We start from the raw sequence: 20826 nt of genomic DNA on the forward strand, positions 1-20826 counted from the left end.
TGGTAGAGTTATTTAGTTCAAGAATTCCAAGAGACTTGAGCTTTATTTCAGCTTTTAAGATGTGACCATTCAGCTAGCCTTTTCCTAGCCTTATAAATATGTGTGTAATCAGCCTTTTGGAGGAAGAACTTTTTGGACATTTTGTTAATGTTATGCTGCCAAATTTGTGAGGCAAACTTTTCTCTATTTTCGTTCAAGGATTCGTTGGCTACCTAGTGTTCTTGTTGAGTCATCCGCTTTCTTTGTCGAAAATCGAACTTATCACTACTCGTAGTGTGGCGTTCAAACATACTAAGGTTCCTACTTTGCTAAGTAGCGGGTCGAGGTTCTCATATTCTCCATCCGACCACCTTGAAAACTTATAAACATTTGGGTCAATATTTTCTAATATTGGTTCGTTCGTGTTTGTTTTTGAGATTATTTTCATTCCATTCCGTTCCATCCTTTCGTTTCATCATAATCGAATCATCAATTCACTTCACATTCATTGTTTACTATATTTATCTCAATCTTTTTTTTCTATAACCGAACCTACAAAAACTTCATATCCATAAACCCATCTTTGAATTTTTTTTTACATAACTTTCGCCATTATTTACTTAAAACATCCTTTGAGCAAATCGAACAATACTTCTTCATAGACGATCTGGCAAACTCATATCCGATTCAAATCACCCTGAGGCGGATCGTATCAGCTCCCTTCTTTACCCATTACAAATTAGTTGTGTGCCGGTGTGAGCGATGTGGTTCACAAAGAGTGATCCAATCAAGTTTTTGTGTTTTTTTGTAGGTGTTTATTATCTATTCATTTATGTTTCGGGAATAAGGCAATGTGATAGACTTTATGCTGGTTTTGCTATGGCTTTTAAGTTGTTTATATGATTATGCCTTAGGACTTAGAGAGTTTACATTTGAATTATTGGTTTCTTGCTTAATCATGATTATGAAGTTTTAGATTATTATTTCGGATATTTTGGTGCTCATTCAATGAAGTGAAAGATGTGTGATGATAAGGCACTAATTGGTATGAGTTATATGTTTGAAATTGTTGTATTTTTTATGTCTGGAGTAGAGGTATCGATATGCAGATTTTAATATTGATACATCTATGATTTTTGAAAGTGCAGGAAGTAGCGTAATTTGGTATCGATACCTTATCACGAGTAACAATACTTTTTGAAAGGTGCCGATAATTTCTAAGACTTTGGATTTTTGTGCGAGAAACAAAATGCAAGTTTGGCAGCAATTTTCCAAGCGGTATGAATACCGCTTGAGAGAAATATCAATACCACACATTAAGTATCGATACCTACGTGATAGTTTTAGAATTTTTGCTTAATGGTCCCAATGCATGATTAACTATTATTATAAAACTAATTGATGTATGAATTGCATATAACAATGTTAACTAAGGAGTAAGATTGACTTAAAACCATACGAATACTAAAATGGAAGACGTTTCATTAGAATGAGATTTTACTTGTATATGACATGAAACGGTGGTGTGGCATCCTGATATTTGGGCTTGGCGACCAGGTCAGGTATAGGGTGTTAAATCAGTAATGTTATCGTCGATAAATTCTTAGCGAATCGTCGATAGTAACTGGCTAAGCGCAAAAAACTATGCACCTCAAAGACATTCTTCAGAGCTTTTCAATTTACAATTGCAGAAATTTTGCTCGGATCAACCCGAATATCATCCGTAGAAATCATGTGACCAAGGAATCCAACCTCTTGAAGCTAGAACTCGCATTTACTAAACTCCGTGTATAATTGTTTCTCACATAAAGTTTATAGTTCGATTTTCAAATGTTGAGCATGCTCAGCTTCAATGTTAGAATAGATCAGTATATCATCAATGAATACTGCTACAAATTTATCTAAATGTGGTTGAAAAAATTGATTCCTTTAGTCCATAAATGCGGCAGGGGCATTGGTCAATCCGAAAGGCATCACCAAAAACTCGTAGTGATCGTAATGGGCTCGGAGTGCAGTTTTCGCACACAAATATCTTTAACTCACAACTGCTAGTAGCCGGATCTGATATCTATTTTCAAAAATACAGTAGCTTTTTTCAACTGATCAAACAAATAGTCAATACAAGGTAGAGGGTAATATATTCTTTATAATGACTTTATTCAACTGCCTGTAATCAATACACAACCTCATCGACCTATCTTTCTTCTTCACGAATAACACTAAGACACCTCAAAAAGATACACTCGGCCATATAAAAATCCTATCAGACAACTCTTGTAATTGGGCTTTAAGTTCTTTTAGTTATGTTGGTGTCATTTGGTACAATGTAATAGATATTGGTGCGGTCCCTGGCACTATATCAATCATGAATTCAACTTCCCGATATGGCAATAACCCAAGAAATTTTTCTGGAAACACATCTGTAAACTCATTAACAATCGGTACCTAATCATCTTCGATCCCAATTCTTGAGTATCAAGTGTATAAATGAAAAATGCTTCATACTCTTTTTTGATCAATTTTTGAACGGAGACTGCCGAAATAGCATTAGTAGCATAATCCAATCTATTAGACTCAACTATAACAATCTCATCATCCTGACATCTTAAAACAATCCGTTTCAGTCTACAGTTCACCATGGCATCATGTAAAATCAATAGTTTATTTCCAAAATAAGATCAAATTTGTTAAATGGCAGTAACATTATATCAGCAGGAAATTCACAACCCTGAATTCTCAGCAAGCACTTTTGACATATCAAATTGACTTTAACATATTGACCTAATGGATTCATAACTCTGACATCAAATTCAATTAACTTGACGAGTATATTCTTATCTGTTACTACTACAGTGTAAATATATGAGTTGACTACAGTTCAATCAGTGCATATATAGTAACATCAAAGAGAGAGAAGGTACCATGAATAACATCGGGTGCAACAACTTCCTCTTTAGCTCGGATAGCATACACTCAAGTAGACGCCCTAGCTTCATACCTAACTGTTGTCTCTTTGGTACCCTAGTATTACTACTCTATCCGAGACTTCTACCTTTCTTAAGAATGAACATTGGCTTCACATTTCGATCATCAGTGTCACCTGTCTTTCTCGGGAAATTCCTCAAGAAATACTCGATAGATCCACATCTGAAAAAAGCACCTATTTTGATTTGATATTCACCAAAATTTCATTTTCCACAATGTTCACAAACTAGTTTATCGGCAATGCAAACACTGGCAACATTATTGACCAGAATAGGCTGAAATCTCGAGTCACTTGGTCTCGGTTTATTTCATCCTAAAAACCCAGTTTGTGTTGCAAATCAACTAAAAGCTTCCTCTGATTTCTTTGCTAGAGGAGCTGAAAACAATCTAGGTACCCCCCATTTACCAAAGTCCCGAAATCTCATTTTTAATTGTCTTTTCTCATTATAATTTTTTTTTATCTTTTGAGCTCATTCAGGTAAAACTACTAACTCCCGCAATTTTAATGCCCTAACTAACATTTGGATTACATCATTCAGGCCAGATTTAAAAGGATTGCATATTTCATCTTTTGTCGGCACAATCTCGCAAGCATATTTGTTAAGCTGTACAAATTCCCTCTCATTTTCAACCACAGATTAATTGTCTTACTTTAGCTCAAGAAATTAGTTCTTTTTCTTGTCCAGATATTTTTTACTAATATGTTTCTTCTAGAATTCTATTTGGAAAAAGTCTCAGCTCATTTTCTCTTTCAATACCATAGTTGTCAACGTAGACCACCAATGATAGGCTTCATCTTTTAACAGTGATACAACACATCTTAAGCATTCGTTAGAAGTACAAACCCGTTGGATCGTCGTTTGTCTTACTTCTGAATTCTTCGGCTCTACATTTTCTAATTTTATCGATCGAAGGCTGACATGAACTTTCAATATTTTAAGGACAAGGGGGTGCCACAAGAGGCAGAGCATGGGGTGGAGGTTGTGAAGCCACAGAATTGGCTCACTTAAACTCGGCGAACTTCTGAACCATCATGCTAAAAAAGGCATTTTTTACTTCATTTTCTAACATTTGCGGAACTTGCATACTATTACTCACTTCTTGTTCAGAAGCCGGTGCATTATAGTCTACTTCATCAGTTACAGCACGATTGGACTCTACAGACATCTTTGAATCTATAAGAAAAAAAGGTCAAATCAGATCAAATACCATCACACTGTCACAGGTTAATGTGGCATGCAATTTCTAGACTCAACAAATGCTACGGTTTAATCGATACGTTCAGTCCTAGAATCAATTAAATCGTATCTTTGATACAATTAAATATAACACCCCTTGCCCAATCTAATCGTCGAACTTGATCTATAAAACCCTACAATAGCCAACTGAATAAATTACATACATTTCTAACTTTAATATTCAATAAAAAAATTTCATAATCCATGTTAAACATGATTTACAACCAAATCCAAATCTTAATCGAGCTTACAAAATCTCTTAAGTTGACCCGAATACAAATAAAGACTAAAAACAACTATGGAAAAGTTATAGAATAGGGTCACATAGCCGTGTGCCTAAGATGTGTTACAATCAGTGACTGTGTGAAGCTGAAGTTACAGGGTCATGTATCCAAACCGTGTAACTCACTAAATTCGAGTGGACCTAAATGCAAAACCTTACATACATTCACACAGTCGTGTGGCTGGACCATTTGAGAGACTGAGACAATGTGAAAAATCTAGTAACCATATGAAAATTACCCACAAGGGCGTGTGGCCAGCCCGTGTAACAAATTGTAATTGTGTTTACCCAAAACTTCCAAATCAATATAGAGAACATGACCGTGTCACTTACCCATGTGTGACATGCAGTCGTGTGTTAGCCCGTGTGTGCCAATAAGTTCTTTATTATGCAAGCTATCAACCAAAATTTGACCTAGGTCATAAGTATGCATTTATCCATTTTTTAAACCTATTCAAAATGTGCAAAAGCAAGTCAAAAAATATCATTTCCTATATCTAACGAATATGCCTCAAGGTACCATCGCACAACATAAAGTCATACCAAAATACATCTCAATTCATACCAAGACAAATAATTCCCAAGCATATGTCTTATACACAACAAAAATACCAACTTTCAATCACTTATTCATGACCAAAAATGCCAAATCCACAAACTATAAGATTGATATCAACACCATTCCACATAACGTACTTAAAACATCCAATTCAATCATCCAACTTTTATGCCATAATCTCCAACACATTCTCACTTATTCAAACATTCCATATGATAATTAGAGACATGTCTAACATTCATTTTAATCCATCACATTTCCTATGCTTAACAAGCACATTTAAAGTTGTCATTTCAAGCCATAATCAAACATATCAAAATGCCATCAAGCACACATACTTTATACATCACCATTCATATTTTGATTTTACAAAACACTTATATACAGCTTAACTCTTATATACATGCCACATAACCAAGTTGAACAATTAAAATTGTACCAAAATAAAGATTGGATAGTGCGATCTTTAGGATGATCCGATTGTCAAGTTCCGCAAAATGCTAACTACAGGAAACAAAAAATGAAACAGAGGAAACTTTAAATAAGCTTAGTAAGTTCATAGGTTCAAAACAATATAACTTACCTTAATTCCCAAAATAACACAGTTAAGTAAACAATTTTCCCTGTTACCACAATTCATATCATCAAGTGAATCCATCGTGTATATAACTTGTAAAACATTCCATTCGATATAATTCAATCTCAACCAAAGCTATATCATCAAGCCATTGGCCATATGCACTTTTACATTATACAACAGTACTTTATCTCATCATAATACTTTCACCATTTATCATTATCCAATTGTAACAACAGTTTAGCCTGATGAAGTATAATGAACAGATGTGGATATGTGCATAATCACCTAAAACACACCTGATTGCTCAAACAAGGCATACCATCCATGAACACACCTAAGCACTAAGTGTCAAGCCCATAGGATAAACATCCCTCCAAAAACAAATCTAGGCACTGAGTGCGTGGCCCGTAGGCTAAACATCCCCCCCATAACACACCTGATCATTATAAAGATAACTTGGTAATTCGCAACAAATGATGGATTCTGGTACAATCAGTGAATAAACAGTACGTCATCATCTCATCTCATATCAAACCGATACAGTGTGCGAAATAACCCTATTGGCATGACAATTGTATCCTATCCTATGTTCATCCAGGCTTAATACACATCAGTATAACACTTTTCAATTCAATCCTTTTTCTCACATTTGTACCAATTTGCAACATTTAAGTATACATTCAAACATTAAAAAAATACACAATTTAAATATAAACATTACAAAAATACATAAAATTATACTGTATGAACTTATCGGGTATAAACAGTAATAGAATAAGTGTCAAGGAATAATGTTATTTTCCATTTTCCTCGATTATCTACTAGTTGATTTGTTTCTTGATCTATACGATAATTCATTTCAAATTGTCAATTCTAAATACCTTATAACATCTTATTTAATGTGTATGATATCCTATTATAATTTTTCACAAATTCTCTAAATTTTTACAGTTTATTCAATTTAGTCCTTAAAACCCAAACAAGCATATTTTTCATATTTAAACTCCAAACTTTAAACCTGAGTTTAAACTCATCCTTATGTAGCTCTTAGGCATCTATGTCTATAAAAATTTCATGCCAATTTCAACATATTTTTATTTTTGTCCCTAAACTTAAAACTAACAAAATTCACTGTACAAAATAGTCCTATTTTAGATAAAAGCTTCAAAGTCAACCATTTAACATTAGAAACATCAAAAGCCATCAATGGAAACTTTTAAAACTTTTGACAGATTTACAATTTAGAGCTTGGGTTAGCTAGATTAAGCTACAACGATCTCAAAAACTTAAAATTTATGAAAAATGAGCTTGATTTACATACCATGACAGAGGCCGATTGAGCTTGAAGAAAAAAGATATGGCTTCCTTAGGATTTTAGTGCTCATTTAGAGAAGAAATAATGAAATGAAAATAATATGGATGATGACTTATTTTTTATTATTATTTTAACTTAATTTAATTAAAAGTATTTTTATAAAATTGAATAACTATATTCTAATCGGCTACTAATCATAAAAATGGCTTATTTTCCATATAGAACCTTAAACAATTATTAATCAAGCCTTTTAACAAATAAAAACCAATATCGGTTAACTTTTACAGTTTTTATGTTTTAATCCTTGTACTCTAATTAACCATTCAATCAACCAAATTTTTGAAACCAAAATTTAATATAATACTATAATATACTAGTAAATACTAATAAATAATATTTACTGACTCGATTGTAAGAAAACGGGATTCTGAAACTACCGTTTATGGTACCACTACAAACGGGTTGTTACATTAATATTTACTAAGGGTTGTTTAAAAATACTTATATATGTGATATTATATGCCATGAATCTTGCTTATTTTCAAATAAAACACAGATTTATCTATAGATTTTTAAGTTATACATAATCAAATGTTACCATAGCTTGAACTTTTGAAATGAAAGTAAAACAAAACATAATACTTTCGTACCAAAGTCATTCTAATACAACGTGTTACAAGGTCATGCACTACATTCTGTGTGTAGTAAGTAATTCAAGATTCTACCAATCAATCCATAAAAATTAACCTTTCACTTCTCTACTTGAAAGGCGAGCTCATCAAAAGTGTTCACAACTTTTTTCTCATTTCACTTATTTGAATATAAGTTATGAATCTAATTAAGAGTAATAAATCCAACCTACTTCATTTTGAAATGTAGCGCATCAACCAAGTATAATACTGTACTAGAATAATTTGCCCCCACTAGTCAAAAAACATTTGGTATACTTCAATTGTCAACCTCGTTGACATATTCAAAGTATCTGTGAACTCTAACGCATATTATTTTTTATTAATAAAAAATATATATTTATCCGAAATCAATATGATAGAGTATAGTTTAAACAAGATTATCGTTATGAACTAGTAGTAGTCTCATACTTCTCATGGCCTTATTTGTAACACCCCTAACCCATACTCATAACTGAATTAGGGTTACGAGGTATTATCTGACAAAACACAATTTGGCACATTCACATAATTGATTTCATGATTAAGAATATATCAACTTTTTTTTTACAAAACTTTTCAATCGAATAACAACCATATATTCATTCATATAGTCAAATTTGCATATACTGACCACTTAATCAACTAAAATCAATCATAAATTATTTCTTATAATTCATAAACAATTCATGCTTCAAATTTCAATCACATCAATATCATCAACTTATACCATTATTCAAATACTCAACTATTATTCAAGCATATATCCTTAGATAATATATACCAAGCATATGTCAAAACAGCCATTTCGTTAGTTGAATAGTATCATATTAATTCATAATTTCTGCACTATGCATATTATAACCAAACGGACTACATATACCTAGTCATTTACTTCATAAACTATTCGGCTAGTATTAACTTATAAAATTTATACCCATTACAAATAATATAAAATTTGGTCATTTAAACATATATCTACTCGGTCACATCACATGATTAAATTTTCAATAACATGAAAGATAATAACTATCATTATTTCCAGATTAAATATACCTCTTCTCACCTTACAAATTTATGCGCATATGACATAACGATCTAAACCATTTTTCGAACATCCATACTGAAGTATATCATGTCTACTTCACATACTATAATTATATCTAAACATCACTCTTACAACATCAATTGGGATGTATAAAATCTGAACCTAAATACCAACCATTTAATTATGATGTATATACACAAGCTTACCATCACAAACCAAAACTAAAAAAAAAAAAACCAACTCACAAGTGATTGTCTCATAAGCATACACATATTTTTACTATGTCTAGTCGAATATAATCATGCATTGTATAACCTAATTCTTATCTCACAAAATGATCAAAACAATTACACACACATATGACATAAACATTACTTAATCAAAATATGGTATATCATAACTGAAACGTGCATTCATCATTTACTTCATTGTCTAAACCGAATGAAACCGCACTTACCATTTCCCATTGTCAAATCATATACCCAAACATCACAAATTGATAAACCAAATATCAAGCTTACTAAAGTGAGCTAATTTATAAGTCATTCGTGACATACCCAATCAATACGTATAACCAAATTACCGTAATCAAATATACTTGGACTTAAGCTTCATGAACACATATGCATTATAGCAAAAACATATCCATCAACCGAATCATTACTCAACTAAAACTTGAAACCAAAACACCATACATACATACTATGAAACATACTTCCCAAAATAAACTTATAGCATGCCTGAATATACACAAACATTAACCTCATTAACAAGCCATTTTCGCATGGCTATATATATATATATATATATATATATATACAAATATCAAAACCAAATATATCAAAACAAGCCTATACATGCCACATAACCAAATCTCAAAGCATTTATTTACCGAAGCGAAAACTGGATAATGTGATGAGGTCTCCTACGACTCCCAACCCGAGCAATTCTCTGAAACTCTATAAACATAGGAAAAACACACAGAGTAATCTTTAAAAGCTTAGTAAGCCATAAGCAAATTAATGACTCAATAACAATATTAATTCAATTTCCAAACCAATTCATACTATCATAATCACATTTAATTTCAAACTTACAGTTTCATATAATACATATTTTTATTTTGCCAAATATACATACATCCAATATCAAAATATCATTCACACTCAAAGCCATAATGTCATTATTTAACCGAATATACATAATCTCATATACATATATTCATGGATCATTTCATAAATATTCTTATTTTATATCCTTAAGGCCGTACATAATCATTTATATATGTTTGCGCATAGGTCACAAATATAACATCATTATACATAACCTTTGGCCGAATGTACTATATCTATTATCAAGGTAACATTCAATTTCAAAACCATGGTACCATTCTATAATCAAATATATACACACTCATAAGCATATGTTCTTGAATCAAACTTTAATATCTCATACTTATACTTATCATGTAGCCGAATATACTTCACAAATATACTTACATTTACATTAGCAGCATGTAATAAATTGCATTGCATATCAAATAACTAACTTACCTTATTTCGAATAGGTAATAAGCTATTACATACCTGATCACTTTAGTCTGTTATACACCTTCAATCACAACTTATCGTTGCCCGTTGAACCATTCGAAATTGAATAGGATACTTGGATGATCCCATATATCGTACAATGTCAACGTCCCAGACATGGTCTTACATGCTATCTTATATTGATGCCATTGTCCCAGACAGGGTCTTACATGAATCAAATACGATGCCGATGTCCCAGACATGGTCTTACACGTAACCACATATCAATGCCAACATCCCAAACGTGGACTTACACGTAATCACATATTGATGCCAACGTCCCAGACTTGGTCTTACACGTAATCACATATCGATGCCAGCATCCCAGACGTGGTCTTACTCGTAATCACATATCGATGCCAACGTCCCAGACGTGGTCTTACTCGTAATCACATATCGATGTCACATATATATCCATGTATCAACTTTAACTTGGCCAAAATACACATATGTTCATTAACCAAATTATCATTCACTTACAAGGTCACAATATCATCATATAGTCGAATATATATATATATATATATATATATATATATATATATACACTCATGATTCACACATTAATATCACATACATATATCATTAGTCGAACATATATTTGCAATTAATATACATATAATCAACACTTTAACATGTATAGTTCATGTCATCACTTCGAACACCAAAACTTATTCATTACTTTATCATCAAACATAAATTATTTTTCCTTACTCAATGTCGATTAGTAATTTATTACTAATTATTACAATTATTTATAAATCACCTATATTAAAATTTAACAACATCTATTTGCTTATAAACTTACCTCGGACAACGGTAATCAAGATAGGACAAATATTCGATAACTTTGGTTTTTCTCCTGATCCAAATCTGATTTATTTGGTTCTTGATCTTAATCTAGCCAAATCATAGCCGAAACCTTAAGCTAATTTTTTTCTTTCTTTTCTTTGATGAATTCGGCAAAGATAAAGCATAATGGCTATATTTTATGCTTTGGTTTTATTATAATATATATTATTGCACATGTTACATAAATAGCCTTTATAATAAAATTTAAAACCATTATATTTAATGGCTATAATCGTCCACCTTAAACTAACATGGTAATATTGCATTATAAATGCCTCCATTTTTAAAGACAATAACAATTTAGTCCTTGCAAATTAAACTATCAAATTTTTATTTTAAGCGATTAAGCCCTTTTTACTAAATCGACACTCAAATGACAAAATTAAATCACGAAAATGTATCACATATAAATTCACACATAATAAACACTAAAAATAATTTTTAATTATTTTTCTGACTTAGATTCGTGGTCCCAAAACCACCGTTCCGAATAGTATCTAAATCGGGCTGTTACATTATTGATCTTTCCACTAGATAATGGCTTAATAAGAGGGTCAAACAACATCAAACTAATGGGTAAAAACCCAAGCACTATTTTACCTTTTTTCATAACATCTCTTATGAGATTGTATCTCATAGGAATTTGATTACTACTGCTTGAGATTCTCTCATTATTAATGTTATATATAGTTACTTGTTATCACAATACAAAGTGATTGGTCCTTTAAGAGTTTCTAAGAATGAAATGCATTTTAGAAATATTTTTGTCCATAACATATTTTACTTTCTAGTGACATAGAAATAAACTCATTTTCTAAAAATGAAATACAATACATGTTTACTTTTTAAATGAGCAAGCAACTATTGCACCACCTAATGTAAATAATCAACCATTATTAGGTTTAAAGTTCACTTTATCATATGCATAATTTACATCACTATAGCATTCTTAAACAAGAGTTGTATAGTTATATTGCAATGTATACTATTCTTATCTAAAACATCTATTAATTTCATTCCAATGTTTTATATTAGAATTACTAATGCATCTACTCAAGAATCCAATAGCACAAGCAATATCAAACCTAACATGATCCATAGCATACATCAAGCCACCAATTATTTAGCATATTCCTTTTTTGATATATTGATACGAACCTAGAAGGGGTAAACTCATTTGAGTTTAAGTCTAGAGAATTAACCAACTTGTGCCAAATTTTTGGGTTGAGTTGCCTACTTATAAATCAAAGGCTTATCTCTTAACTTCATAAATCACTTTGAAACACGTCAATCTAAGTTTAAGAGATCAAGTTATAGTCATTTTAGTGAAGCTTGTCAAGCAAGAATTTCTAAACGAGTTTAATATGGATTTTTGAGTTGAAGGCTTTGGATCAATATTTAATTCGTATTGGGCAGCTTGGGAGCCCACATTACACTCAAACTCATCTTTCTCAATACTAACATCTTCAAGTCTCTTAAGTGTCATAGCTTCTAAAGTATAAAAGAAACAATACAAAAGGCAAAGAAAAATAGATAAAGAAGAAAAACAAGAAAAAGCAAAGCAAACATACTAACCTTAAAACTTTGATCGGAAATTTAGACAAACCAAAAAAACAAATATGGAAATAGATCAAAAGTGAAGATGAACTCAGAAGAAATAGAAAGGATTTAGAGAGTTCTCACAATTCAAACAAGTAGCAAAACAAAAGTAAGAGAAATAATCCCTAAATTTTCCTATTTAAAAAAAGAAGAAACCCTTCAGTCACACTTAGTGTGTTACAACAAAGCAAACATGTGCAACAGTAGAACAAACACATGCGACACTCACATGCAACTTCCAACAAATAGCACAAATTATCCACTCATGAAGAGACATAACTTCTTTGAGCCACCACTATTGATTACCTTGATTACTTAACAAACGTGTCGCCATTCTAATGCTATAATAGCCCGTTTTTCAGTGGTGTCGAAAACAGTGGTTTCAGGGCCACCAAATCCGACAAGTAAGTTCATAAATATTATTATTTAATATTTATGAGTCAAATGTGATTTAAAAAAAAAGTTTTTGATTTGATAATTTATGTTATATAAGTGATTTATTAAGTTCAAATGGTTTTAGAAGATGATGTATTAGGATCTCATTTTTATAAACTGAGCTGTAAATATTTATAAAAATATTTACGGAGTGTCATTAAGGTGGTATTAAAGTTTCGTTAAGAAATTTTAATGTTTCAATGGTTAATTAATTAAAAATGATCAAATTAAAAAAAAATGCATTCCCGGGACTCTGTTCCCGTAAACCGGACACGAAGCTAGTTGTGTAGTTAATTAGGTTTCTGTTAAGTGAATTTGCTTGAATTTAAAGTAATTAGGTATAAGGACTAAATTGTAATTAGGTATAATGACTAAATTGCATATAGGGTGAAAGTTGAATTATAGATAAAAGAAAAAGTAAAAGGACTAAAGAAGCAATTATGCCATTGCTCATAAATGAGGCGGCATAAGTGTTTATTATTAAAAAACTTTAAAGTTAAAATATATATTATAATATTATAATATTAAATCTTAATGTTTAATTATATATATTATATATATTATATTATATAATAATAAAACAAAGAAATAAAAGAAAAAGAAATAGAGAAAGAAACAGAGAAGCAAAAATGAAGTAGGAGAAAATTAGGGTTTCAAAGTTCCAAGCTCAATTAGTTAGTCAATTTAGTCCATTTTCTTTTAATTTTTTTGTTTTTGGAATCCTGGTATTAAATACTACCCGACTCATGTCAAAATTTTAGAAATTATTGAGTTTTTAAATGTTGTTAGTGTTGAATAATTTTAGTATTAGGGACTAAATTGATAGATTTTTAAGCTAGAAGTGAAAAAGGATTAAATTGTAGAATAAATTATAAAATTTGAATAATAGGGACTAAATTGTGAAAATTTTGAAATTTAGGGATTTAAGTGAAAATAGGGAGTTAAATTTAGTTCAAATTGAAATTTGTGTGAAAATATAGGATTAATTGTAAAGAAATAAAGTTGTCTCGGTTTAGGGGCTAAATGGAAAATTAGTCAAATATTGAGCAAAAAAATTGAAATATGCAATATAAAATTGAATTGTGTTGTATTGATAAATTTTAATTATTTTAATTCCGTAGCTAACGTCGTACCGGAACCCTCGACTAAAAAGGGGAAAGATAAAGTCGACGAGGAATAGCTCGGAATTTCTTGTTTGTATTTCTATAATCCGAATTTAGTTGTTAATTGTTATAATTTAATTTAATGTACATGGTAAGTGTTGAGGTGAGAATTATTGTATTTTGCAATTGAAATGGATTGATTTAGTATGTGATAAATTTATTGAATTTATATTGATTGAATTGATATATATATATATTGGATATATTGATTATTTGAATTGAAATGAATATTGGTTGTATTTGAAAAGTGAAATTAAACCCTATTAACTATATCAGGTTGAGTCGGATATAGATGGCGTGCCATAAGATTGCAAGAGTTCAGGGATTTCTTCGACTTCGACTTCGACTCGATGAGACACTGGGTGTCAATTTACTACTTGGGATTAATTCGATAAGGCACTGGGTGCCAATTTACTTCGGTTTAGACGATGAGACACTCGGTGTCAAATTATTACTTCGAATTATCCAATAAGGCAATGGGTGCCAAACTAGTATGTTTTGGTTCGATCCGTGTATCTGTCCGAGTCTGAGTCGTGTTAATAAGGGTAAATGAATAATAAAATTTTATAATTGATGTTGAAATGGTATGGTGTAACAAATGGAAGTGAAATAGTGAATTGAAAATAGAATGTGAAATATGTTGCAAATATATGGAATATATGAGTTATATATTCATTAAATGACTATGGAATGAATATCGCAATTGTATAATGAAATGTGAAATAAATTGTGAAAAGCTATGTATATAGCAAGTATGAGAATTAAGATAATTGTAAAACAAATGAAATATGATATTGTTGTTGTAATTAAATATTAATATGTGTTTATATTTCAATTGTATAATTGTAATTTCTTATCTTTAAATATTAAGATTATAGAAATACCACTGAGTTTATACTCAATGTACGGTTTTATTTCCCGTGCGCAGGTTAGGTACTTAACTTTTGATCGCCGATTCAACATCCAACAACGATCCCGAACTCCAATGTGGTGATATTTATCATTTGTGTCGTCATGTACCTAGGGTGTCTAAATAATAGTTATTTTGTGGTTTGATTGTAAATGAGGTTATAAGTTTAATTTTGGTTGGTTTTATACATATAAATATGTGTTCGTTTTTGAAGCCATATTATGGCATGGTAAATTGAACTAAATCTAGATAGGTGTATGTGAATTTAATTTTGTGTTTAAGAGCTCATGAACTAGGAAAATTGATTTGGATTTGATATGTTTATAATTTGGATTAAAATGACACTTTGATGACTTGTTTTAATGATATGAAATGTTTGAAATTTTTGTCTGTTTGATCTGTAGACTCCGGTAATGCTCCGTAACCCAATTCCGACGAAGGATGCAGGTTGGGGGTATTACAAATGCACACTCCCAAAACTTCTTCACCACGTCAACATTTAGAGCCTATTTTAAATGGAAAACATGAATTTCAAATTTTTGAAATTCCTAAGTTATTAATTTTACAAGCTATTAATTTTCAAAATTACATGAAATTACACAAAACTCAATTCAATCATAGCTCACATCAACAAACTTACCCCTTCAATAGACTTGACAAACCTCATTTCTCAACAGACTCAAGAAGGTCACTATAGAACCTCTCTTGTTTAAAGGGCAATTATTATACCACCTTCGTGAATCCCCTACACGTGTCCTCAATAGGCGAACTTCATACCATCCACATGTCTCGATTAGGCAAACCTCACATCAAGCAAACCTTAAGCATCAAGCAACACCGTGACGAACTCTCGCTAAACCATCACCAAGTGTGCATGGAACCTTAGGCCCATTGATTGCTCAGCCATCATAAAATATTGTATCATCGACCTAAAAGGTCACATCGCCACCACTATAAGGAGACAATATAGGACTCTGCCTCCAACAAGCTCAAGACGTGTGGCCTTCCTTTTCTCTCATATATAAACCCAATCATAATACCTAAGAAATCATCAAATATACACCTAGAACACTTAAAGAACTTTCTTCCCCAACCAATTCTATCCTAAAAACCCTCTTCATTCTCACCAAAAATAGTGGCTCTCCATCCCAATTTACCGTCATCATCACCGCCATACACTCCTTGTTAATTCTACTTATCCACAAGTTCAAATCGAATTGATAGAAAAGCTCGAAGACTTTCCAAAGAAACGCTATGCAATGCCTATTCTCCCATAGCATGGAAGGAGCTGCTTCCATTCTTTTTCCTAAATCAAAACCAAATTGAAATTTTTATTTTAATATAATTTATTTGTATTATAAATTAAATGTGTATATTTAAATTTAATGAAATAACTTAAAATTATTTTATGATTTAAAGAAAAAAACTCAAGGACCGAATGATTTGCAGCAATATAAATTGAAATGGATTTTGTTTTTTTATATATAGAAAAGAAGTTAAAGAAACAAACAAGGGAAATCTTTACCAAAGTTTTTGTAGAAGTGAAAAGTGAAAATGAGAATGTAAAAGTTAAAAAAGGGTTAAAAAGTTAAAGCGGTTACCTAATTATAATCATTATTAGGAATGAGAGAGAGTAGGGACAAAATCGCCAATAAAAACACGCTATTCAAGATTGGTGGGTCCCTATTTCTCCCACCGCACTCACTCTGTCCCACACTATCACATGACTCTTTTATCATTGTTTTACATATTTATTTCATTTTTTTATTTACCCTTTTTATATATATATTTTATTTGCATCTTAATTTAATATTGCTATTTTTTTTGCGTGTGTGTGTGTACGTGAGAGAGTGAGAGAGTGAGAGAGAGAAGTAGAACAAATATTTATTTGTGTTAATCTTATTTGTATTGCTACATATAATTTATATAATATCAACAACATTCTCATAAAAAAAGGGAAAGCCACACCACTGACTTTCCACTTACAACATTTATCATCCTCCCCTAAAACCTTCAACAAAAATATTATCTATATCATAATTTAACCCCTAATCCAACATAAAATTGAAAAAAGAAAAAAAAGATAAAAACTAAAATTAAAAAAAAAAAAAACATTTTCAAGTATATTATGGCATCAAACTTGAACTTTTTTTTTTTTAGGGGGTAAAATGAAAATCCAAATCATCATCATCTTCACATAACATTGCAGCTTGAGGTATTCTCATCACTAAAGAAGTGGGTATAAGGGTCGGGTTGAGGTTGAGGTTGGGGATATGGATACGGGTATGGATATTGATATGGGTATGGTGGCATGTAATTCACAGCTGCGGGTGGCCTAGCATGCATCATGGGCTGAAACCTCTCATTTCCTCCTCCCATGGCACGTTGTTGGTTCATCATTGCTGCCAAATACTGTTGCTGTTGTTGTTGTTGATGGTATGGGTTGCCCGGCATTACATCCGGACCCGCTCCCTGGAAGTACCCTCCGCCGCCGCCGCCGCCGTTCATGGCTGCTGCCGGTAACCCTTGCACTGCTGGGATGTTACCCATTTGGGGTAAGCTCCCCATTTGGCCCATTGCCATGTTCATGGCAGCAGCCCTTTGTTGTTGACTCATGTTCCCACCATTAGCGCCGCCACCCATGGTAGGGAACCCATCGGAAACACCGTTGGGAGCACCCTTTTTGCCACCGTTCCCACCACCGTTGTTACCACCATTCTTGTGTAGCTCCTGAGGTAAACCACCGCCATTTTTACCACCGTTTTTACCACCGCCACCTTGATATGGATTCCCCCCGTTAGGATTCCCTCCAGCACCACCACCTTTCTTACCTCCATTCCCATTTTTACCCTCATTGTTACCACCACCAACAGGCATACCACCCCCACCGTTACCACCTTTCTTACCATTACCCCCACCATTAGGAGCAGCATTTTGGGGACCCTTTTGGGGATTCATAAGCTGAGGGAGATTACCATTCATCATGCCATTCAACATCACCATGTTGTTGGCCATTCCTTTAGGAGGAGCATTATTCCCCATCATAGCCTTCATCTTGTTAACTGGATGACGATGATCATCCAACTCATCACCATCATCAAAATCATCATCATCATCAAGATCACAATCATCATCCAAGTCATCATCATCATAATCATCATCACTGAAATCTTCCTCTTCAGCAAACTTCACAGCTTTGTTGTTTTGGAGTTGGTTGGGATTAGGACCCATTTTCATGTCCTTCAACTGAGGCAGCTTCAGATCTTGTAACCCTTTCATTTGTTGAAGCTGTTGAAGATGCTGGTGCAACTGTTGAGGTGTCGGCTGACCACCTTTCGGCTGGTTATTGTTGTGGTTGTTGTTGTTGTTGTTCCCTTTCTGACCACCCTTGTTGTTGTTTTGGTTGTTGTTCTTGTTGTTGTTGTTTCCACCTTTGTTGCCATTATCAAGCATCTGCATGTTCTTGAACTGGTTGGCAAGATGAGCTTGATTGTTGTTAGCTTTTGCAGAACCCCAAGGCTCTGCATGCTTCCCTGATTTTGCAAGCTTTCTTATTAGAACATTAGGATCTACATTTCCCAACACTGTTACCTTACCTTGCTCAGAATCTATGGTGGTCTTAAAAACCCCTGACAAAACAAAAATAAAACCCCAAAAAACTCAACTTTAAAGTCTGAAACATGAAAAACAAATTAATGTCCAAAAAAAAGAAGAAATACCTTCAATCTTTTGTAAGATTTTCTTCACTTTGTGCTTACATCCATCACAGTGTATGTTAACTTTGAGGACACAAGTCTGCAAACAAGCAAAAAAAAAAAGATTTTTTGAGTAGAAACGAAGTAAAGGTATAATCTTTAACAAAAAACACTAGAGAAACAAAAAAGAGAGAGAAAATACTTGGATCTTCATAAACTCTTCTTTACTCATTTTTTTTTCTTCTTTTCTAATCTCAAATACACATACAACAACAAGGAGAATGAAAGAGGGAAAAAAAAGGGTTGGTAACAGATCTGAAGAAAAAAAACAGAAGAAATGATAGAAATTTACAACAAATCCCAACAGACTTAGTTTTTGGGTTTGTTTAACAGAAGAAGAAGAAGAAGAGAGAATGAGAGCCGGAGAAGGAGAAGAAGAAGAAAGAGAATAGATGTTAATAAGCAAAGCAAAGACTCTGCTAAAAGCAAAGAAAGAGAGAGTGCCGGCAATGGCAATGGCAACAGCAGGCAAAGCAAAGCAAAGCTTCACTCTATCTTTTGGATCTTTATTTATTGATATATTTATATATATATATTGAAATTTTACCAGAAAGAAGAATAGAGTGATTTTTTTTTTTTTGGTAAAATGTGTATTAGAGCCAAATGGTGGCTTAGGCTTGGCTTGAGCTTTGGCTTTTGGCTTTGGTATTGGCTTTGTATGAAGAAGAAAATAAATAAATAAAGAAATTTGAGGCTTTTGGTGATTTCACAAATTTCACCGTAAGAGGGGGATTGGATTTTGGTGGGTCCAAAATAATAAATGGAATGTACAAAGATCACAGATGTGAATGAACTCCTTGTCAGATTTTTTACTCTCTTATAATACAATACAATAATGACACTAGATGGCATTGCCATACGCTTCCCTATCCTCCTTAGATTCGATTTTATTTTAATTATTTTCTTATTTTTAATTAAGCTCTTTGAATTATAAATTTATAAATTAATTCAGCCTTAAAATTTAATTTTACATCAAAATAACGACTAATGATATATATAGCAGTTAATAGCGACACGAAATAAGTTGATGAAAGAGATTCCAACATTATCTAAATTATTATATTTTTTATGTTTAAATCTAACTTAAGTTTAGTCTAATGAAAATAAAAAATTTTGTTTTATATTCATATTTACATATTTTTATTATTTAAATTAAATTCAAAATTAGGAAAAAGAAATTGGTCGAAAGCTTGAGTTTGTACATGCCAGCCTAATAAATTTAACAATCGATCCAACAAAAAGAACTTACCATATATCATATGATTGGATTGCCTTGGTGTATCCATTTTACAACCTTCAAACAAGCACATATTAAACCCATATAAATTTTATTCTTTTTTTTCTCAATAAAAGTTCAACTAAAGTGTACTCTAACAATATTTCTTGATTTATAAAAATCGAAGTCTTGGAAAACCCCTCATCAAAAAATAAACACAACCCTAAAATTCTTGCTACTCGATCAAACCATTATTGGATTTCTTCTGATTCAATCAAGCACATATTCAATTTCTCATTCATTTTTTTTCCTAAATTGAAAATTTCCCACTCCATTAAAGAGAACAACTATGTTGAAAAGAAATAAAATTTGCAATTATCAATATTTATGAAAGTATAAAATAGATTAATGCTTTTTCAAAGAATTGAAACACTTAAACATAATACAGATAGTAGTATACATCTCAGGCCTACAACAATCACACCACATCCTATAGTCAAAGTAAGAGAATTTTTTTTCAACCCTCCTATATTTGATTGGTCTCCTTGTCTCAATCACTTGTAGGATGCGCATGAACTCCGTTGTCGTCCAAGATGTCTACCAAAACTAACTAAACTAAATTTATATTAAAACTGAGAAAAGAAAAGAAAAA

The 20826-nt window shown here is 32.0% G+C and overlaps 1 protein-coding gene and 1 long non-coding RNA gene across 2 annotated transcripts; both read right to left on the bottom strand.

Moving 5' to 3' along the window:
* Positions 1-5351: 5351 nt before the first annotated feature.
* On the bottom strand, positions 5352-10243 carry LOC128280401 (uncharacterized). Its single transcript, XR_008270574.1, has 2 exons — positions 9548-10243; positions 5352-5548 (listed from the first exon to the last, which is right to left on the bottom strand). It is a non-coding gene; the product is annotated as an uncharacterized LOC128280401 (long non-coding RNA).
* A 6843-nt stretch (positions 10244-17086) lies between these two features.
* On the bottom strand, positions 17087-19577 carry LOC108456871 (heavy metal-associated isoprenylated plant protein 32). Its single transcript, XM_017755599.2, has 3 exons — positions 19101-19577; positions 18923-18998; positions 17087-18832 (listed from the first exon to the last, which is right to left on the bottom strand). Exons 1-3 carry the CDS (start codon positions 19128-19130, stop codon positions 17397-17399), a joined length of 1542 nt encoding a protein of 513 aa, XP_017611088.1. The 5' UTR covers positions 19131-19577; the 3' UTR covers positions 17087-17396.
* Between the last annotated feature and the right edge of the window lie 1249 nt (positions 19578-20826).

The sequence above is a fragment of the Gossypium arboreum genome, chromosome 9 (genome assembly GCF_025698485.1).
Source record: "Gossypium arboreum isolate Shixiya-1 chromosome 9, ASM2569848v2, whole genome shotgun sequence".
In the NCBI taxonomy this organism is placed as follows: domain Eukaryota; kingdom Viridiplantae; phylum Streptophyta; class Magnoliopsida; order Malvales; family Malvaceae; genus Gossypium; species Gossypium arboreum.